Source organism: Pogonomyrmex barbatus, unplaced genomic scaffold, assembly GCF_055798465.1.
Source record: "Pogonomyrmex barbatus isolate J1 unplaced genomic scaffold, ASM5579846v1 scaffold2, whole genome shotgun sequence".
NCBI lineage: Eukaryota > Metazoa > Arthropoda > Insecta > Hymenoptera > Formicidae > Pogonomyrmex > Pogonomyrmex barbatus.
In genome coordinates this window covers 15,761,377-15,785,321 of record NW_028297116.1, presented here as the reverse complement: position 1 = coordinate 15,785,321, position 23,945 = coordinate 15,761,377, and the positions used below count along the sequence as shown (strand labels likewise).

The following is a 23,945-nucleotide window of genomic DNA, read 5'->3' as shown; positions in this document are numbered from 1 at the left end:
GTTTTTTGATTCTATTTTACTCCAATTAGAAGTTCTGAAAAGCTATTACAATTATTATTTGATTATTAAAAAACCGCTATAAATAAATTAATTAAAATAGAATTAAAAAGACAAACCAAAAAGATTCTGAGAAATATTTTTATCGAGAATTTTTCTGTGAATTTATAAATTATGAGAAATATTAATTAATATACCTGAAAGATATTACCTGGGCATTTATTTGTGAATTTTGTGTAGAAAAGCGGAAAATTAGTCATAACTTCATCTCAAATATTACTGGTGGTAAATATAATCAGAGAAACGGATATAATTTTTTTGCCTTCAGTCTAAAAATTACAATGGAAACTGTGTGATCTCTTCCTCTTTTTTATTTGCATTGAGTAAAACAACAAGCTTTTCAATCCCGATTCTCATTAATGTTACTCTCTTCGTTGTTTCATCGTGATATCTACAACATATACTAAAAATATTATGCATTTTATGTTTTTATAAACCTTGCGTAGTAATTCTTCTTTGCTGCAAACGCGCAAATTAAAATTTTGTTAACATGATGTTTACTTTGAAAAACAAACTCTTTTTTTACCTATATAAAATTACAACTTAACTCGCTTACTACACTTTTCAACGTGATATTTTTGCATGCAACAAAAAGAGTGCATTTGAATAACGTTCGCACACTTCAGTCCGTCTCCATTTGAAATCGCGAAAATTCTTTATACATTTATCCACAGAATAATATTCTAGTATATTATATTTCACGATTTTTATTTTAATTCTTTTGTAAAGCACTCTCAAGTATCTTTTCGACAAGAAAATAATGTAATAAAGAAGAGAAAATTTTTTTATTGTGCTTTTTTTGTGTCTCATTAAAAAAAAAATGATGTATTTAAAATAGATTTTATTAGAAGAAATTTTTTTCTTTGCATATTTACATTTCACGCAGGAATTTTATAATTCGAGGAAGTCAAATTTATTCTGCCATATTGATGCGAAGCCGATTTCGTAATTAGCATACGGATATCAGCACGATTATAATGACAATATAACTGTCGAATGTACATCGCGATCGATATCCGCAGTAATAATTAACCGTGTCTGGTTAAATACATTTGTCTTGATGAAACAATGATAACGGATTAGGAGCTTTGAGATGAAACTATTGAATTTAAATCACTCTGAGAGACGCTTCATAGCTGATCAACCTTTACACGAGTACCTTTACACGAGAAGGATAGCCAATTCTGTCGAATGCGAGCTCGATATTTAATGACTGACAATGCACCGTTAGCATCGAGAAAATTTATAGCCTAGGATGTTAATTCCGTGCTGTACGCGTTTAGCATTTTAATACCCAGCGTGGGAAACACATCAAATAGGTGCGTAAGTAAAACCGAATTCGGTATGCCGCGAAAGTTCTCATTTCCTGTATGACGTATATAGCTTCATCTAATTTTCCCATTTATATATCTATAGTTCTGTAAAAACTTAAAAAAATAAAATTAAATTTAACATTCATTTCGATTATAAATTTTAATTCTGGCTTTGCAGATTTTTCTTATTTTCAAGAAAGTTTTAAAATATATACATACTCCATTACTGCTTTAGCTGATATCCAATATCGAAAGCTGCAATGTATCTCATCCTAATGGATGAGAGATAAACGAACATATATCTCGAATTTTCGCAATATAACTTTAACGATGTCAAAGTTTTCACGCGACACTCGCGGCATCGTATTGCGATCTCACCTCGTTAAAAGTTTATCGAGTGCCGTTCATTAAAGCGGCGAACTCAATTTTGCAAAATTCTGTCTCTCGTCGTCTATACCTATTTGCGCTGGCGCCGAGCCAGAGAGGCGTGTGGGCGTTTGCGACGCGTGGGCGAATATTCGAAATCACGAACTCCCTTGGTGCGCAAATATCAAACGCCCACACATTGTTCGCGGTGCCACGCATCGTTCGCGGGGGGGGGGGGGATGCACGGGGCGATGACGCAAAAGAGGGATATAATGTATACATATGCAGCGGAGGGGAGGGAAAAAGAAAAGGGAGTGGCAGAGAGAAAGATGCACAGATAGACAGACAGACGGACACAATCGACAGCTTTTGCGGATGCGAACGATCGCTTTTTAATGCTCGTCTGATAAGTACAAAGGCGGACGTGGTGGTGGGGGATGAAAAGTTGGTACGTGACAGAGGTGCGAGAACACGCCGCCACGAACCGCACCATCCGATCCGATCGATACCAAATATTTACATGTGCAATGGAATTGCATTATTATTCCGATTTCAGTGTCTCGCTGTGACATTTGCCGATGCCTTTTAATTAACGAGAAACATCTTTCGCGCGATAACGAGAAGGCTAGCGAGCGAGTAATGATATATATTTTTCGGCGAACGTGCGAGACTGCAATCAGATTGACGACGTAATCATGCGAAGTGTTTCTGGATAATTAAGGCGCAAATGTCGTTGAAATTCACGGTACAGAGTATCTCTCTTTATAATCCTATCTGAAATCTAAACGTACGCGATTAAATTACATGACATACTTCGTAACCCTATCTGAAACGTACGCGATTAAATTACACGCATACGCGCACATGCGTCGCCCTGTGTAAATATGTATATAATATATATATATATATATATATATAATGTATATATATATAATGTACTTATAGATATAGATTTTTATTATAAATTAAGTTAAATAATATTTTTCGGTACGTATATCGCGATATCGCGATATCGCGGTTCATCTTCCCGATCAAGCTTGACATTCAACAATTTTTACATCGAACATACATTTTTTTAGAACAAAATATACATAACGAGTCGCTTAATGATTCACGAACGAGCCATTGAAATTAATGAGCACCTTTTTGTCATCATCGTAACGCACTGTCAAGTCGTTTTCGCTCGAGATTCAAGTAAGTTTGAAGCAAAGTACTCGTCACGGTAATGAAGAGAAAGAGGTAGAATTTATACGAAAAGCTGCACAGTCGGGCGCATTTCTCTCGATTCTTCTCAGGATCAATCGGGATAACTCGATATTCATGAGCTTTGAAGAATGCATTGAAATTCCCATTAGACTTTATCGGAAATTATTATGTAAATCTATGATAAGGGAAACCACATACAATCGACGTCAAAACTTTAAATCACAATAATAGTTGAAATTAGATTATCGCAAATATTGACAGACAATGAATCTTTCCGTAAACAATTGATAAACGGTGATATATATACGTTGCGCATATTGATTATTCGTTTTATTCGATTAATCTAATATAATTACATAAAAAATTTTATATAATCTGAGGAAGTTGAATGGAAATAGTCAATCTTTCTTTTATTCAACGATTTTAAGATATTCTGTTTATCCTGCGCTTGGCTATGTGCATATTTCGATTTACGAATGTACAGACGGAATTTTTAATTCCGTTTTATATACGAGTTGATTCGTGTAAAGTTGCTTCGCAGGTTTTCTGTATCTAGAAAATATTTAGAGAGTTGACGAACAATTTTATATTTTGTCATAAAAGTTGGAAAAATCATGAAAAAATATGGATTTTTATAGGTATATATTCATTTGACAATGTTGAAATTCTCATTTTAAATATTTGTCAGCGATACCACAACAAAAAATTTGTTATATCGCGTAATAATATTTACATAGATGAACTGATTCAAAAATTTATTCTACCTTATTTTTCTTTATATGAATACATATTTAAAAAAAATATGTATATTCTGAATCACAATAGCTTTATGATTAATCTTTTTAAACGATATGAGATATGAGAAAACTATAAAATATTTAATTGCAAATTTTTTTACAAGAATTGAATAGTTATATCTCAATTCTAGTCGAATTGCTTAGAAATGATTTATTTGTTAAATTTAAAATAATATATCGTATTTTAATTCACATTAAAATACAACAGTCAAGTTGCTGATCATTTAAAAAAATTGATTCAATTAATAATTGATGGAGATTCAATTAACAAATAATTCAAATATTTTTTTATTATTAAATTAATATAGATCAGGTGTTCAGCAAACTGAATATGTTAAAAAAAGAACAACCAAAGAACACATGTTTGATTGAAGAAAAAACTTAAAGAATTAATGCTGTTGGAAACAAGGGTATCTAAAAGAATAATTTAAAAATATAATTAATTATGTTAAAAATGTAATTCCACATTCCATAAATCTGGAACTAACGATTAAATCGATTCTAAATAAAGAAGTTTAAATTGATCAAAAATTTCGACTCTTTGTTATAAAGTCCAAGATGCTTGTCACTGGTTTTACAATCTCTCCGATATCGCTTTTCATCAATACCGCTTTTCTATCCCTTTATCGTGTTGTTGTAACACAACGGGATTTGCCCGGGAAAATCGCTACGTCGCGGTATCACTCGCGAAAATCGAATCAGTGGCTCCACATGTCGTCCGAGTTTGCAACACGCGCACAGATCTCTCTCTCTCTCTCTCTCTCTCTTTGTGAATCCCGCGCTGGGATCTCTTACATTTTTCCACTAAATTGCACTTGGCTCGCAGCTCCGGCAGATGGTGCCGTCCGTCCGCCTGGCGATCGTTACAAACGTTCGTAGGAGTCGGCGCAACATGAAAGCGCGAATTTCGAGCGTGGGCACGCTTTTTCACCGAGATGCTTAGAACTGCAGAATCTGATTAATCCATTCGCGAAACTCCGAGATACGCGTGTAAACGCCAGGCTGGTTGGGCGCGGCGCAGCCAATTCCCCAACTGATAATTCCAGCCAGAATCCATCGTTTATCTCGCGCTCTTTGGATGACCATTGGACCACCGCTGTCACCCTAAAAGGAGTAAAAGACAAGTTAGAAATGTGTTAATGCTATAAGCTTTCATAGTAAATTAACTATGGTAACTACAGGTAACTATAATGAAATAAATATAATGAAATTGAAAGATATTGAAATATTCTTTTAAAATAGGATTCGATCTTTTAAGATCTTCAATCTAAAATATCTTTATTGTGATATAATGATATGTGATTATTAGAGTTGTGTCGATATAAATTAATGGTAAGTACTACATTTAATTGTTATTCTAAATCTTGAAAAATTTGAATGAAAACGCAAATGACAATTTTCTTAATCTGTGTAAAATTCTATTGTATAAAAAAATTGAAACTGACCTCACAAGAATCAAATCCGCCGTTCCTCCAACCGGCACAGATAAATATGTGTGGGATATGTTCAATGTAACCCGCATTTCTGTACATCGCTTCGCATACGCTATTATTGATAACCGGTACTGCAACCTCTTGTAACACGGACGGCAGTGGACCCTCTACAAAAGTAAAAATAAAAATATTTTTTAACGTTTGCATGATGAATTTATTACAAAAAGGTTTATTTTGTAGTCTAATAAAATTCATCCTAAAATAAATCTGCAATTTTAATCAGCGTATATCAAATGTACGCAACATGTAAAATATAAGATTATTCTTGATTCTAGTTACTTATATTGTGCATTTTAATACCATCGTAAAGTCTCCCCCAGCCAGTAACATAGGCGGTACGTCCAACGTAGGTTTCATCATCGTCGGGCAAACAGATTGGCAAAACGTTTGGTTGGAAGGGCAGAAGGGGTTCGTAGAATCGCAACAGGGCAAGATCGTACTCGAAAGTACGCGCGTCGAATTGCGGGTGGCTTGCCACGATCTGCACCCTTCTCTCCTGATAGCCGTACGGCTCATCTTCGTTCGCCAAATCGTGCTCGCCGATTCTTAACAATAGATCGCTGGGTGGTACGCTGAAAAATATATTAATGTATTAATGTATCAGACAAATCTTCGTCTGAAAACAAAACGTTATTTACAATCTTTAGTTACATTAAACCTAGTTTAGTATTCATGGAGGAAATTGATTCAAGCAAAAAATTTATAGGCACGTATTTTCAAAAACGTTGAACTTTCAAGATTGGGATTTCTGCATAAAAAATTAGAGTAACTTGGTAAACTTACAATAATTAAATTTTTCATTTGTTTTTATCTTACATAGAGAGAGAGCATATGCAATTATTATTGGGCCTGTGAGGTCTAATGTGTTAGAAGACAGAATAATTATGTAAATAAGAGAAAGAAATGAGATTTAAGTGAGATAAATAATTTTTGCAGTATTTTAAGCATATATAAAAGATAAAATTATTTGCATATCTAAGATAAATAAGAGATAGATAGAAATGAGTAAAATAGATAGTAGACGGATAAGAGATAGAGATATAAATAAAGATAAGTAAATATTAAAAAAAAGTTTTGCAAAATTGAAACTTTTGCAAATAACATACATCATGATATATTTATTATTATAATATTATTTTGTTTTTACAATTTTCGTGAGTTTTTACAATTTTCATAAAAAGTAATTTTTTTAAATAACTCTAACGTTCAATTTATTTGATTTTAGTTAAGTTCTAGTTAATATAGCTAGGATTTAAAATCGTATAAAAAACGTATAAAAACCGATTTAAAAAATAATACAAAATAGTACATATTTATTATTAATTAAATTATCAATGATTCTGTGAGAAACATCTACTATTATAAAGATCTACTATTATAATCTATTCCATAAAAAAATAGAATAATTCGTAAAATCATTTTTATTTTTAGAAAAATAATTTATTTAATAAACAAGTTCTATACATAATTCTTGTTATTTTATTATCTTTTATCATGGATCATCGATTAAAAACAATAATTTTATACATATATATATATATATATATATGCCAACGAAAAGTTAGAAAAAAAAAATATGCAATGATAAGTTTAAAAAAAATTAATAAAATATTGAAAATATATAATATAATATAAAATAACAAAGTTTTATAAATCTCAACACTTTAATTCTCTTGAAATATAATATAGAGCTTTTTGTGAGCTCTAAATTATTATATTATCTCTAAGTTAGTATGATATATAATTATCTCTAAGTATGTTTTCATACTTAGAGATACGACAATTCATAGTCTTGATTCTTCCTTGCTTCTCAAATATACCAGATGAGAAAATGTTTGTACAGGTAGAGACAATCTCTTTTCATCATGCGGGGATATCATAAGCGCGAACGTACGGATACTTCGCATCGCAAGGTTGAAGGAACACCATGGGATGAGATGATCGTGCGAGTGGGAGAAAATTCGATTTATGTGTGTTGCAGCGACGGCAAACACTCACCTTTCAACGCAGTGCGCCGCGGTAATAGCCCAGTTCTCGTTCAACAATGCCGCGCCACATTTGTGTAGATACGTCTGTGATCGCCATTGACGTAATGAGATCTGCAAGGAAATCCGCCACGTGAGGAAATCAATCGCCGCGTATGTCGTGTTATGCGACGATCGATCTGTACATTATCTCTAATACGTAACAAAGTGATCGTTGTTAATGTGAAAGGCTTATCGTTATGATTACGTCTTCCTAAGCTATTTTATTATTATAATTTTCATTCTGCAGACGGATATGAAATAACGATGCGTATTTATTCGTGAGTATTAGAAAGATTACAATATATTTACAATATCTCTTTTTTGATTTCTAAAATTATATATATTATTTAACATTAATTATATACAACGATATAAATGTTATGTAAACAGAGTACGCAATGAGTAAGTATTTCAAAAAACTGGATTATATATTAATGAAATACATTAAATACAATAAATACATTAAATATAATGTGCAGATAAAATTGCATCATGACGGAATAGCATAATCCGACATGTTTACATAATCCGACAAAATCTTAATACTCTAACTGTAAAGAGTTAATAATTTTGAGATTCTCACCTGCCAAGGCCATTTTCCGAAGGAGCTTCGATCACCACCGACGATTTTGGGTTCCGGAAACAGCCTTCGCCCGCACACTGCAAGGATAAACATCGTCGAGTTAAGTCGCATTACTAAATTCGCAAGTCTCAATTGGACGGTCATGTTGGAGAATGGATGTATTGCGTATGTTCGACTGGATAAACCAGTACCGTTGTGCGGATACGTCGCTCACATAATTCTTTTGTGTCTGCCCGTAGGCGGAATTAAAGTTTTTGTATCGACAATATTATCCACATAACCGCGACACTCGTCGCGTATCGCGGTGATTGCAGGAAATCACTGGCGTTAAAATTTATGACTATACTGTCATTATTTAAATTAAGTTGTCTATCGATCGTGCAACTTGTATAATGGTAACTCAGATATAAAAGATAGTCGTTAATTTATAAATTATAATATTTGTTATATTCTAAGTAACCGCACGAGATTAATCAAATGAGATACTTAAGTAAAATATATGTAATACAAATGATAATCTTGAAAATTAATTGAAGACTGCGGAATAACTTCAGTAATGGAAAATTTCAATATCAACAATTCAAGCAAGCAAGACAATCAGGGAGAAAACAGACATTCTTCTGTAAGGATATAAATCCTTTTCTTAGAAACAGTCTTCTGATTGTAAAATGCGATTGTATATGCGATTTCTATATTAGAATTAGAAATGTCCACTTTATTAAGCAAGAAGTTTAATAATATCGCAAGAAGGTGAAAGCGTTACTGTCACGATTAAAAGTTGAATCATCTTCGGAGTTTTTAACTGGGACAAAATCGAATGAAGGAATAACGTGAATTCCGACAGTGACCCAAATCCAGTTCCGCATTTCACCCGTCATTTTGTTTTTAGTCCCGAGACTAGTTCTAGTCGAGTAACGATTCGTTCCGGTCACCCAGCCTGGGAACGATCTAATTTCTTTTATTCACCCGCTCGTGCATGTGAAGCGCTCGTAATATTACATCGTAATCCGTTCAACATTTAAGTATTAACCTTGTTTGTAGTCAGACATATTGAGAGTCTCCATCGGTACCGGAAGTTCCGTATCGATCGTAACACCGTGGATCGTTGACGGCAGAGTGGTCGATGGCACCATTGGTCTCTTCGTGGCGTTGGCCATAATGGTGCTCTCTGTTATCGGTTTGGCTGAAAATCCAAAGTAACGAAAAATTTCATTTTACTTAATTAACTAAACTCATTTTATTAAAAAGTACTGATATAATTTAGTCATTATGATTTAATTAATTAAATTATCGTTAGATCTCACAAGATAAAGAGTGATGTATGATAAAATTAAAATTGTGCGTGCTATTGCGAGGAGTTCCAATGGAAGAAAATTCTTCAATCAGAAGTAGATTGTTGTCGCAATTAAAATTTAGTGAGAGTTTCCTAGAACAGAGGTGATTCCTATATTATGACTTGTTAGAAGATATTCCTTTCCAGGTTGTTGCTCATTTGCATGATTACGTTTGCCAACTCTTGGAAGTTCTTTAATCGCGAGCAAACTTGTAAACTCGCGGAGTTCTCACAAAGGTTACAATTAATATACCTTACCAGAAGTCAAAGACTGTATAGTGGATTCCGCAACCGGCTCGGTCGTCGACTCTTGAGTCTGCGGTAAGTTTTCGGTGGTAGGCGACTGAATCATTATCCAACCATCCGGGGTCGTTATCGGCGACCAATCAGTTTCCGCTTGCTCTGCGAAGCGAACAGACATAATATAAATACCTAATTGTGCTTTAATTAGTCGTAATTTACTAAAACTAAAACGCTGTGATCCTTTATATCTAAGAAAGTCAGGAGAATAAATAATTCATTGCGATAGAGATAATTCATTGAAAAAAATAAATAATTCAAAATCGACTCGAAAGCTCATCTAGCAGGATATTTTTGTCCACGATGTACATGTAACGGAAAAAAAAAAAAAAATATCGGGGGAATTTTTTCTTCAGTTTTGTGGACCTGTATTTTTCAGAGACTGTTAGTTTCGAATAGATATACTATGCTAATTTGAAACAGCGCGAACCGGTTTGATTCTCCAATTTGGGGTGGCCGAGAGAAGTGCGAGTTCTGTTTTTTTTTTTTTTCTTTTGCGAGGTATAGCAAGCTGGATCATAGTTATTAGAAGATAATTAAAGTCTTGTTCGCGCAATAAGATGGCTAGAGATATGCAAGGAATATGACCGTAATTGCGTCGGTGGAGAGCTTCGGATGGCTGGTTTGTGAACCGTTACGACATTTAATCCTGATGATGTATCGCAGTGCCATGCTATTGAAGGAACAGCATGATCCACATTTCTATAAGAAATAGCATTTCTATGAGATTATCTTTCATAGGGTCCGAGAAGCAATCTTGGTCCGCGAAATGTGGCTCATTCGGATAAAATAAAATATCCGCTCGTCGAATAAACGCAGAATCCGGGACGAATTACCTACTTATGTAGCTCGGCCTTGCTCAGTTTTGCGTTACATACGTTCGAGATGCAATTATACCATTTAAAGATGTGTGACATTTTTTTTGAATCTGACGTGTGTCTGACGATATTTGGTAAAAACTGATTTAAACAATTGTGTCGAATCGTTAATTTTGATTGAAAATACGTAAATTTGTGTTTAGAAAAGCGATGGACAATGTATTTTGTCAAATTGTAAATATGATACTAAAATTCAAAAGTTGTAAAGAAAGATGTAAAAAGCCATCAAAAATATTGAAAAAAGCAGAACAGATACATTTGAAAAATCAAAAGTTTATTTCAGATTTTATAATTAAAGTAAACTTTACAAATTGCAAATTTAATTTTGCCCTTTTTATTTTATAAACGATAACAAAAAATCATTTTAGTTTATATTTGACTCTTTACTCAATAAATTTTTAGTAGCGTGTTAATGTGTTTTTTTTTTTTTTTATTCATACGACGATGGTCATTCGCGGATTTTAAATATGTTCCCTTCGTCGGCATCGATCGATCCTTCGAGGAATTATCGGAAACGTGATTAGCGGCTTTATTCGTTTTGTGTCTGTATGCTAACCGGTGAAATCGAAGAAAACGGACGTTCATTGTGTAAGTGACGCCCTTACTGTCAATAGGAAATCATGATAGCAATCCACGTTTTGTGTGTGTGTGTGTGTGTGTGTGTGTGTGTGTGTGTGTGTTGCGCGGCATGCATCAAAACGCTGAGAATAGCGAAAGTCCAAATTGACAAATTGCTGTGTAAATCTATCGTCTTTTGCTTTCGCCTTTCGTTTCAAATCAGCAATATTAGCCATGAAGACCCAAGATCTTTCTCCTTTCTCCTTTTATGAGAATCAAAACGTAACAAAAGTACAATATATTTATTAATGTTATAATTAACATTATGATTATTTTAATATCGTAATTAAATTATATTTAAATTATTGATCACGTAATTGTAATTGATTTATAACATTTTCCAAATTTAAGATATATAAGGTGAGAAGATTAAAAAAAAAAAATTGATAATATTCACCTGATGATGTAGTTATCGTTGACGTTGACGATGATGTTTCGGACGCCTTCGTGGAAACTTCATCGGAGTTGGAACTCCACGTCACCAATCCTGGTGAATAGGTAGTCAACGGGATCTCCTCGAGGGTGTGATTAACATTCTGACCCTTAGTAGGAGGCACGTGGGTCGAGGTGCTCTCGTTCTTAACGATAAACGTGGATATCGAACTTGAGATACTCGTGGTGACCTCGACTATACTGGACGTGTTCACAGGAACCTTCGTCAAGGGTGTTGGCTTCGTCGTGCTGGGTCTAGGTTTCGTAATGCCAATCGTTGAACCGACAGTTGACGACAAAGGTCTCGTCCTCTCCGTCGTCGTAGTGCTGATATACTCGGGTTTAGTAGTTTTTGTTGTCGTACTAGTAATCTTAGTGGGTTTCAACTTCGTCGTGGCAGATGACGACGGTCTAGACGTGGTCGTTCTGCTGCCAGTCGTTGTTTTAACTGTCGTCGGCCTGGCAGTGGTCGTTCTGATTGTCGATGATTTTGTTGTCGTTTTCGAAGTTGTCTTTGGCGTTGTCGTTTTTGTGGTGGTCGTCTTCTGATCTGTATTCTTTGTCGTAGTGGTGGTTTTTTCACTAGTTGCACTCGTCGTCGTCGTTAATGGTTTAATCCCGGTAGAAGCTAAAGTACTCTCCGTGACGTTCGCACTGGAAGATCCCACGCTGCTGAACAAACTGGAGGTTGAGTGAGGCTTGGTCGTTACTGGCAGAGTAGTGCCAAAACTGGAGTTCGTGGGAAGCTTCGACGGAGTCGACGGTCTCTTTGTCAATGTGGTCGGTTTCTTCGTGGTCACCACCGGGCGTTTCGTTATTACTGTGGTGCTAGGTCTTTTGGTGCTTGGTTTCCTCGTGATCGTCTGAGTCAGTGGTTTGACCGACGTCGTATTTCTCGGTGGAAATCTAGTTGAAGGAGCTATTTTCTGCGTGGTAGTCGCGAGAACATTTTTTATTGTAGTCGTGGTTGATTGAAGAATCGGCTTGCGAGTAGTCGAAGAGAGCGGTTTCTGAGAGACTTGCGCCGTTGGTCTTTGCACTGTGGTCGTAGAAACAACAGGTTTCTTCGTTGTCGGTTTCGAAACTGTTGTGGTAGATGTCAGTTTTGTTATATTCCCGCCGTTAGGTCGTAGGGTAGAGGCCAAAGTGGACGGCTTCGTAGGTTGTCCTGTCGTACTTGATGATATACTTGATGGCATATTTACAGTACTGTTGGTCTTTTTTAATGACGTGGCTTCTGTACTCGGGCCAGTACTTTGCACGGTTTGGAACGTTGAGAGGCGAGTAGTCTGCGTAGTCATTTCTATCGTCGTAATCGTTGGTTTCTTTGTTATAAACTTGGTTGCATCTTTCATCGTATTCGCCGAAGTTTGAGTACTTTGCGTACTCAAAAAGATAGGTGTTGTCTATAAAATTATTAAATTGATTATTAATATAGACATAAAATGTTTTGATAAATATCTAATTTTTTTTAAGTAATTATATAATTAAATCAATTAGTTTATCTACAATTTATTAAATAAGACAATGATCCTAGTTTTTTTCTGATAAACAACATTAAGATTTAACGAATTATATATAATGCAAACTATGACAAATATTCTAATAGATTTTGAATAAAGATTATCATTATGTGTGAATCTTGAACATAAATAAAAAAATGAAGATTTTCTTTCAACTGAATTTAGTTAATTATACATTATAATGATATATGAAAAGTTGCAAGATTCTCATACATCCGTAAATTAGGTTCTTACACACACGATATATCGATGATTAAGTGCTTTAATGAGCAACTTTCTTTCTTAAATCCATGAATCAATTGTGAGATCACACGAGCTACTGCACTTATCTCGATGATCTCACTCAGAGAAAGTTATTATAACATATCTGAATGAGCTGAATGAGAAAATATCATATCTCGTTCTTTCTCTCGTATCATAATTCAAACTCCACTATTGTAACTCTACACCATTATTCACTGTCATTTAAAAATTTCATTTTTTTTCTAAAACTAACATTTATTAAATAAGATAGAATTTTGGTCACCTACTATCGTCAATATAAAAATATGATAATATAAAAAATATAATAATAAAAAAATTAACAATATGACAATATAAAAATATGACTAAATATAATATAAAAATTAAATTAACCTTCTATCAAAAAGATCGTGAGGATCATTTATTATCAGGCCACATTTACTTTATCGAACATTAAGCTCTCTGCGGATAATTTGACGGAATAATTATTTTTGGAAGGATGTTACGACTTTGACTTCATCGAACCGACTCTAAGAGCCTCGAGCTGTCACGCTGTTCGTACGAATTGACACATGGCGAAACGTGTCTAAGCCGGCTCGCTGCTTCATTAGGCGATCGTGTCTACTTGCCGTGATTTGCGAAGCTTCGGCCGGTTTCTTCGCGTCGGTCGGCTTGGGCCTCGCGAAGTATTCCGGTATGCCGCTACTCCCGCTAGGTTCGTGCGTCGTGATGAACGGCCTTGGCGGCGGTGGACCATCGTCGATGCTGTTGTCCTGCGGGAAGATGTCCGGCTCGTCGTCGATCTTGCAACAGCTACCGAAGTAGAAGCGATCGATGCAGGTGCCGAGATGCGTGCCATTAGCCTTCGCGCAGGTAAACGCGAACATGCACACGCCGGTCTCGCCGCTCCTGCGTGACACGCAGGGTAAGTGCCTGATGTTTCTTCCCGTGCCTGCAAAAAACGAACGAGGAAACAACCATTATTACGTATGTCTAAGTAAGAAGTCGATCCTCCATTAATTCTCTATACTTAAACGTCGTCGAAATAACGTTGCTTTAAAAATATTATTTTGCATCCACAGTGTACAATCATCGGTGTTCGATTTCTGACTTATATAACTCGAAATCGTCGTATCAACGTCTTTTTATATAACTCTCGTTTCTTTCATCTAATGTCTCATAATTTGTCGGAAACCTGTCGTTGCGATACCTCATGGTGATACGCGATTCTCCCAGGCGATAGACAGGATTCTTCCGTTTCGAGAGATTATCTCACACAATTTAATGCGAAAGTAAAGATTTCTTCACCGCGGGGAGAAACATTCATGAAATAAAACATTACGAAGTGATCGCCTTGAGGTGAAATTCCCCTCTGAATGATCGTCAACGGTGATTAGATAAACGCTTCCGTGATCTCCTCCGAAGTGTATATCAACCTTCACCCGGTATCTATAACTGTTCATTCACGATATATACGTTCTACATTCCCGCCCGTAACACTTCGCTCTCGTATCGTCAACACTATCTGCTTATAATTCCCTCTTGATAATCTTGCCGAGCGCCATGCAGATAATGGCGCGGAACGGCGTATAATTGCGAAACGAAATCACGAAAAGGAAATACGTTGGAAATGTGACGGACAGCTCCGGCGCGAGGTGTCAATATAAGACGGACGTGTGAAGTAGACAATCGTAATATTTCATATCAAATTTTATATGGAAATTATTAGCTCGACAAGACATTTGTCCAACCTGCGAAATTGGATACTACAGGTTTATCGATAGAATTTGTTGTTGAATGGATTGAATCTTGTTGCTTATGATAGAAAATTGAGAATCGCATATGCATTAATAAGGAATAACAGGAATCTTTGCCAAGTCTTTCCACGCATTGCGTGTGTCGACACAACGGAAAGTGGATAAACAAACAGATGTCATGTTAAACTTAAAAAATCGGGAATATCAGAGGCGTATAACGGAATGACAGAAGTCTGCTTTGACAATGATTCATACGGTCGTGCGATACAGTTAGCCACGAAAGAGCAACGCACAGTGTCAGAAGAAGATAAAGGAAGCGTGCTCTCCGTGAAATAAAACGAAATAAAACTTTCAAGATTTTATAAAAAAATATCTTTGCGTTAAGATTATAGAAAATAAAAAAAAAAAAAAAAAAAACGGATATGACGTGCATTGTAGTAATAATTTCAGTTAATCAAATCAATCAATATCTTAGACAATGAAATAAAATGTATAAAATTCACCGACATAACAAATCCATAAAAAAAAAAAAGAAAACGTAACGCGTGCAACTTGCATGCGACGAATGCCATCTCTGGCCATCAAAAATCCTGACGGGATCGTAATTCTCGTTGGAAACGAGACTTACTCCAACTTGGATTTGCAATCGCGGTTTTATATCGGCGATCGATTGTAAAACACCGCTAATGCGTATACGGCGTATGCCGTATTATATCGGAGAACGAATTGATGTCAGGCGAGGCGAAGCATCTCGGTACCGTTAAGTTTCAATGTATGAGCTAGTTGCCCGACCCAAAAGTGGGTCACAGTCATAGCCTAATGTAACAGCCTGTTTCCCTCTAAGATACCTCACGATCTCCCTCTCTTGCTTCATCTCTGTCCCCCCCCCCTCTCTCTCTCTCTCTCTCTCTCTCTCTCTCTCTCTCTCTCTCTCTTTCTCTCTTCTTCTCTCTTCCCTTCTCTCCTCCTCCGAGGTCTTCGGCTCAACAAAATCATCGTATACATTCCAAGGTGCTCTGGCTTGGCGTGATTAAACGAGCATATCTGACCTGAGATGCTTGGATGGACCAGGCGTGTTCCCGGTATAAACATGGAAAACCCGCGAACGGTATTCTCGGTATACTCTGTGTACACCGCATCAAAGAAAGTGACAGATCACTTAGCATAGTAAACATGAGACTTTACATCGAATGACGCTACGTACGTCGTGTTTCGAAAAGAGTGCGAGAGAGAAAAAGTAGATAGTTATGATATCAAACAGAAATTCGGAGATATCTATTGTGAAATTAAACGTCCAATTTGCGCTTTATTTTAATTTTGCAAATTGCGTAAACGCGCAAATCATTAATCGGCAGTGACATGAAGATTGACAATGAATGTACAACCAGGCACACCGTTGTGTTTCCGTACTTCAAAAACTGGCACGAACGGATCGTTAAAGTGTCATAGTTTTTCCGCGACTGTTTACTTTCTTTTGCCTGGCTCGTCGGGTCGACGGACGTTTCGTGGCTAGTGAAAATCAACCGTAAAATTGTTTGCGGTCCCGGTGCTCCCGCTATCGGGTCAGTCGGTCAGACCCGCTCGCCCAAAAAGTTCCGCAGGCCTCGGTCATCCCGTCCGCGTAGAAAATGTGTGCTGGCGGAAGTGACGCGTTTAGTTAGTCACCGACGCGAAAGAAAGTTGGCGACGCCTTTATGTAGCTGACGGAATTTCAAGCGGTGCCGCGCCATAGAAGATTACGCGCGTAAGCGTGTGTGCGTGCGTGTGCACGCCTACACTTCGCGATCGCGCGCGAAGAATTTCACTCGCGGCATAGCTCATTGTAGGAAAGTGCTTTATCTGATCGCGACAAACGTCACGCGGATACGGAAGTCTCCGCGTGATTCGTAGAGGGAAGGAGAAGACCGGGGTCGTCGAAAGCGATCGACGTCATCGTATTGTCATATAACAATTGCGTTACAATCGCAGCTACCAGAAATGGTGTCGTAATATTAGGTTTACATAAGACGAATCTGAACGAATCTAATACGCCTTATGCGTATTGTGTGCGTGCATTAAAATAAAAGTCGAGTGGAAAAAAAATAAGTCGAGAAAATAAAAGATAACGATCGGGGATCATCTCGCGGATCCCCTGCAGATGGGAATGATCACGCGAAAATCGTCGGAATCGGGGAATGGAAAAATCGCCGTAAGTCACGCGGCTCGATGACCGTGGTTGACCCACTTCTACAGAAAACTGACCAGTCCGCCCACGTCCCGTTCGAACACGAATTCAAGGTAGGTTCAATGCCGCTGCATGCGATGAAGACAAGCGAGCGCTTACGCACACGCGTAGATCGAGCTGGGGACACGAGTAGATCTCGCTGTGCCGGTTACTGGTATTTGTGTACCGATCCGTTACTCAGCTGACACACGAGGAAAATGCAGCGAGCGTGAAAGAAGAGGACAAGCGCGGATATGTCGCAGGTTTATAGGAATGGACTTGAGATTCTTGTCGCAACTGAATCGTTTTTAAGTCGTAAACATGTGCATTTTGCAATGCTGAAAAATCGGAAAAATTGAGAAAAATGCCGATAAAAGATAATTTATTTACGCTAAAACGAATTCTTAAACGAGCATAAAATATTTTTTTCCACATTAAATTTAAAAAAAAAAGTCACGAGGTTTCTATTACGTTCGATTTTTATTTGAAAATATAATGTAGCTTGAAGATATTAATGTCACATAAATTTGTATCTCGAGATATTGCCGGTAATATATGGTAGTCTAACATAACTTTAAATAGCCTTTTAATATCGTCTTCAATCGATGGAATATAAGAGGCACAACTTTGAAAAAACTCGGCTAGTTCTCCCAAATTGATTCCATTGATTTTAATTCGCAATTACATCTAATTAAAGTTACTTATAATCGGAGGTCGATACGCCGGAGGAGGCACCACGTAATTTCCGTAAGACGACGTATCGGCAATTTAATCAGCGAATTATGATCATTAAATATCGTGTGTTACAGAGAAACTCTCTCAACTGCACAGATGTTATCTAGAAATAAACTATTGATACTCTTCCCGGGAATAATAGAGTGACCTAAAGTACTTACTTCCTGGTTGAAATTGAGGAACATAGATCGGACTGGCGATAGCAACGGTGTGGATCAACACATTGCCGATGAAAACGGCAGCCCAGGTCTGTTTCCGTCGGTCACACATCTGAAATACAGACGAAAATGCGAAAAGATTAGATTTATTCTTCGAATAGAGACTTTATTTTTCCGAGACACTTAACTAAAGGGTTGCTATTTGCAACCCTTTTCGCCGCATTTCGATTTTTGCTCTTTCGCGAAAAACATGATATATATAAGGATAAGAGAAATAAAATTTTATAAAGTTACAATTTCTTCTTTCGCGTTGATTTGATCCATCGCTAATCATTATTCGTCATTAACAATGTTCATTCAATCAATATTTACAAAACAGGGCCATTTTCGTGCAATTTAGACAACGTAGTCCTTGACATTCACGCTACAATGATAAATCTGGGAAGATTTTCACGAAGAATGGACGGGGCGAGGAACTGACGTCTCTCCGTCTGGACGTAATTACATGATATAATTGCATTTGATTATAGCGAGACGTCAGTGTACTGATGACTACGCTTTAACGCTCGTTCTTAGCGGCGCGACTCGTAGACGGCTCGTTTCAATTCGCCACCGGATGCTGCTTAGCCGAGCCACTCTCTCGACGGACGTGTCATTTATACCTCTTACAATTACGAGGATAATTTTGGTGCAGATTAATGCCCTCGGTGTCAAAGTGATATTGAATCACTCGCCGTCTTGTTACGCCGAAGGGTGCAAAGCTCATTTATCTTTCGCAACAAACAAAATAAATAAACGGAAATAAGCACAATTGTGCATATCACACACGTCAAGCCAACTGTAAAATCCTCTCATGGTGCAGAATTAACCGCGAACATTACGTAATTAATTGTGATTAATTGATGATTAAACACGATTCCTTTAGTAACAGCTCGATTACTAGCTATCAAAGTTGTAAAAACTATTAATGAATAAATGATAAGGCGGAACCAAGTGCTCGTCGAGCGTGAAATTAGATCCGGATTTAATTAACTCAGAATTCATATTCTTGTTTATCCGTGTAACACGTTTGAAATGCGAACATTTGAGATGTTCAATATTAATATGATTCATAAGGTTGATTGAGAATTAAAATAGAAAGATAATTATTTCACGAGCACGTAATGCTTCTTATAATCAGGTAGGATTCGTTCGGTCATGTCCAGAAGTTCGATAGAGAAAAAAAATTTTGATGGAATGCACAGCTAATTGCATGCTATATGATGAAATAATTCCAAGAGACGATTTTTCTCGCCTTTTGCACAATTTGCATTTAGCGAGAGATTCTGGCTCGGTCAATAACCTTGTTGCGAAAAATGTTCATGGATTCATTTAGCAGATCTGTCGTCAACAAGAATGAAGAAGAGAAAGAAGAAGAAGAGAAATCCTTTCAGCCTATCGACAAAAGTATGTCTCAATTGGTTCACTTCTGGACCACGATGTCGAGATCTCATTTTCAATCCCTAGATTTCTTCGCATCTTTCATCATTCCCTCGCGGTTATCTTACGATGTTAATTATTCAGGGAATCATTGGCGGTGTAGTCGTTCGTAGCCGTGCAATCGGCGAGAACATCGGGTTACAGTTATTCGGAGGCAGGAATTTGGATGTAACGTTATACTTCGCCGAGCTTGAATCACATAACAGTGAACGGTGATCATCTGTCGTTGATCGAGTCAATCCGCTTGTATAATGCTCTTTACATTGAAAATCGATTGACAGTCGTTTGTAGCTGATTATTATTACAAATAATTATGAATTTAATCGAACAAAATTTAATTTGTTAAAAAATTGTTATTTTTAACAATATGTTCAATATTTTATTTGTATATATGACAATTTTTATATCGCTACGCTTAAAAGTAAACTCTGTGCGTGTGTTTTTATATTATTATACGCACATTTTTCTTCTATTCTTATTTTATATTTTTATAATTCAGTGTTCTCGATATATAATTTATTAATAAATAATTTTATAGAATATAATATTCTTATTTCGATGATGAGTAAGTTAAAGTTTAAAAAATGATTCGCAACGCGATGTGTCGAGGATCGGATATTTCTAGTTAGAGTCGCTAGCCTTTCGCTGGCAGATCGTGAAGGAAATGCAGTGATTTCATCCAGTGTAGAATCCGCCACGTCTTGAGGAAGTGATAAAAACCGTTACAGTTATGCAGAGGCAGGAATTCGGGTGGATAAAGCAACGAATAAATGTTGACGTGAGTTGCGTTGGCTTGTCGATGGTCAGGTCACCGGTCTCCCTGTTTCTAAAACGCTGGACAATTATATCTCGTAATCGATGCATTTCTAATTAGTATATTAGTATCTTTCTTCACTCAAAGTCCGAGCACATGGTACCCATGTTAATTGACTAGAACAAATGTATATAATCCGACAAATGCTAAGCGAGTTTCAATTTTTTTTTCATTAAATAAACTTAGTAAACTCTTATTTTTTAAGCTAGATGACTCAGGAATTCTTTTCACGCTTTTTCAGCAAAAGTGACATGTATAATCATGCTTTATAAAACGAGAAAGATTTTTGAAAAAGCTTAATTCTTCATTAATTAATAATATAATTTATAACATAAAAACAATTAATATAAATAGAACAAATGAGAATCTGCGAAGTGCGCTAATTACAATTTTTGAAATTTTTTTAATATAAAAAAATTCACTTTTTCACTTTGACTTTTGCAATTTTATAGTAAAATTAGTAATGTAATCTAATCATTATTACTATTATTACTTATCCCTTTGGTCTCCATTTTTGTGTCTTTACTATGATTGTTAAGACACAACTTGTCGCAATCAGTATTCCTTGTTCGTTTGCTTGCATTTGCATTAATTACACTTTTAGATATTTATGGAATTGATGCTCTCCTTCAAAAAAAAAAAAAACATTGTACGTCGCCGTACAATGCCATATCTTAATTGGCAGACGAAAGCGACTAGAACGCACGTGCGTACCGTGCATGGCGCATATACGCACGTAGAAAAAGCTTTTGTCGTAACGTAGCACTCGCGCAGGTAACGGTACCTGCCACTTTCATTTGTACTCACGTATCTAATGTGAGCCACACATGTGGGTTGGCGCCGAGATACACCAAATGGGCAAATAAAACCGTAAGTCTCAATCCACGAGCTACGAACCGCGCTGTATATTATATGAGTTCTTTTCAACGAGTATAAAATATTTATGGGCGTATTAGATATGGCAGTGCGCGTAAAACCAGAAAGTTCAAACGGCACCGGTATTTTTTTAGCTCACATCCGTGAAAAATTATTCGAGATTATTACGGAACAATCCGGCCGTATTTAATAAATCCGAATTTTAATCCGAATTTCCACATAGGGAACCAATTAAAAAATATATTACTTTCATATTCAAACGCATCTCAACGGCTCTGACGGCTTTTTTAAACCGTAAATTTTTTTCATATTACCTCGTAACAGATTTATACGAAAAATGTTTCTAGAAAAACAATAATTATTATATTATACAGGGTGTTCCGCGAGACTTCTGCCACCGCTCGTAAAAAAAAAATAGATAGGGACCGAGATGAACATAAAAGTTTCATACCATTTTGTGATATTCGCAATAATAATCGAGATATTAATTATTAAAAATCACCCGGCCCACTGGCAAATGCAAGAGCGCGGTAAGATACTCCTTATACATTACTACATTCCTACATTACTTCTCATTGTTGATAGGTGCGTGAGAAATTGTTTACTTCAAACGGCAATAGCTACATACGAGCCGCTTGAAGTAAACAATTTCTCACGCGCCTATCAACAATGATCACCGTGTCTTATCGCTTGCCGGGCTAATACGGGGTGATTTTTAATAATTAATATCTCGATTACTATTGCGAATATCACAAAAATGGTATGGAACTTTTATGTTCATCTCGGTCCCACCTATTTTTTTTTCGAGCAATCTCGCGGTATACCCGGAATATTTCAGCGATAATTCATATCGTTCCTAAAGAAACACCATTTTTAACAGCTCTCTCTCTCTCTCTCTCGGCGAAATAGACAGATTCATTCGGAGAATATCAGAATTTTCTCGGTAAACTATCGTGAATTATGCATGAAGCTGCGTAAAATAGAGGCAGACATTAGTTTACACGTATACACGCGCGCGCACACACGTGTGCCCGATCGTGTACGAATGAAATTCAGTTGAAACGAGCTAATATACCGCTATTCTAAGGAACATGCGGCTAACTTCGACAACGGATTTGCAATATGTGCCGCTCGTCGATACACACAACACAACGTATACACGAATAAATCCCCAGATTGATTATTCGCGCCATAAACTGTGTTCATCAAGCGGATAATATTGGTATGTACCGAAGTGCAACCACCGTAATCTGTTGTTCATGTGTTTTGCTTGGCTTAAGCTTAACCAAGTGTGGTCAGCGCGTCTTTGCACTTCCGTCTCTCTTTTATTTAATTTTATTATATTAAACAAGATTTATCTATTTACAAAATTAATACATGGCCGATCTATCTTCGAGGCGAGTTAATGAAACTTTTATTTCACAGCTCATTTGAAATTTACCTTGTTAGAACGAGTACAAGAGTAAATGTAGTAAACTATGTATCTAAGTAGAAGAGTAAATGTTCAAATCTGTTACGTAAATAGTAGATATTAGATATGTATAAGTTTGTTAATCAGTTCGGAGTCGTGTTTTTATTTCAAAAAAAATTGAAGATATCGTTAATGTGAGAGTTGATTAAATGTTGCAAAATGTCGTAAGATATTAATATATTCTTCCGTTTAAGGAAGAACTGATTGCCGTCAGTCAATCATCAGTAGTTATCGATCAATACTCAGCCGACCGTGGAAACGATAAAAAACATTTAATCGTTCTGGTGCTGACTCTGAGGATCAAGGACGACAGACCGCAGAGGAAACCACCTGTTCAGCATCCGTCGTGACTAGGAACCCCGCGGCAGCGCACGAACCGTCAGTCGCGCGATCGGAACGCTTAATTATCCCGAATTATCCGCGTAAAGGTGCGTCGCCCCCTGACAAAAAACGATACCATCGACCATCGACCGTTGTAATCTCGACGAAGGCCACTCGCGCAAGAAAGTACGAGGCTTCTTCACATTTCAGGACCTTGAGACAGAGCCGTAAGCATACCTTGACTGACACCGCTCGACAGACCGCTGCTGTTGGCCTCTGCTTCTACCGCAAAATATCGCTACTCCGAGCTCCTCCAAGTTGTTAGACTTCGCGGCGATGCATCGTCGTCCTTGATAATGCCTCGTTCGCGATAATGTGACCACCGAATTTCGAGTCCCGACGCGTTGATCACGAGATGGACCTGGACCACCTGGTGTCAATCAGATCCAGATCTCGCACCCCCGATCGTGAATCCCCGGTGAACAGCTGCGGCCACGTGGTCGAAGCCTGTTGAGTGGTATCTCCGCGCCCGGCGCCTCCCCGTCTCATCTGTGATGACCCCGCGGTCTCCTCGAGCTTTGGAGAACGCTCCTTCGGCCGAGATCTCGGGACCACCCACTCCAGCAGGCACGAGGTATTCTATGTCGCGGACGACAATCAAATTTCGCGACAATGATTCGAGAATGGGAAGAGGAGGCTACTTCACGGAGTATATACTCAGGACTCGGGCAGTCGCCGGCTCGACCTGCTCGCCACGGCTGGCACCTATCGAACTGGTTTTGCTCGGTTCACGACTTCTGGATCAACCGATCCCCCGATCCAGGTGCTCGCTCGCGGGCTCGCTCCCCCTGCACGAAGAATCGGCAGGCCACGACGACACGCATCGGCCGAGCGCGCGCGCTCGTTCGCGTCCTCGTGAGAGAAGAGTTAGCCTCCCCTCCCCCCACCCCCACCCCCCCTCC

General features: G+C 37.3%; 2 protein-coding genes across 2 annotated transcripts in view; one reads left to right on the top strand and one right to left on the bottom strand.

Moving 5' to 3' along the window:
• NPF (neuropeptide F) overlaps nt 1–23,945 on the top strand; it is a 33,875-nt gene that overhangs the window by 4,829 nt on the left and 5,101 nt on the right. The gene's annotated exons all lie outside the window — the stretch shown is intronic.
• Nucleotides 884–23,861, bottom strand: Np (serine protease notopleural). Its single transcript, XM_011638191.2, has 11 exons — nt 23,221–23,861; nt 18,026–18,134; nt 13,799–14,121; nt 11,369–12,809; nt 9,434–9,577; nt 8,873–9,025; nt 7,843–7,919; nt 7,231–7,331; nt 5,533–5,804; nt 5,185–5,339; nt 884–4,843 (listed from the first exon to the last, which is right to left on the bottom strand). Exons 2-11 carry the CDS (start codon nt 18,132–18,134, stop codon nt 4,679–4,681), a joined length of 2,940 nt encoding a protein of 979 aa, XP_011636493.2. The 5' UTR covers nt 23,221–23,861; the 3' UTR covers nt 884–4,678.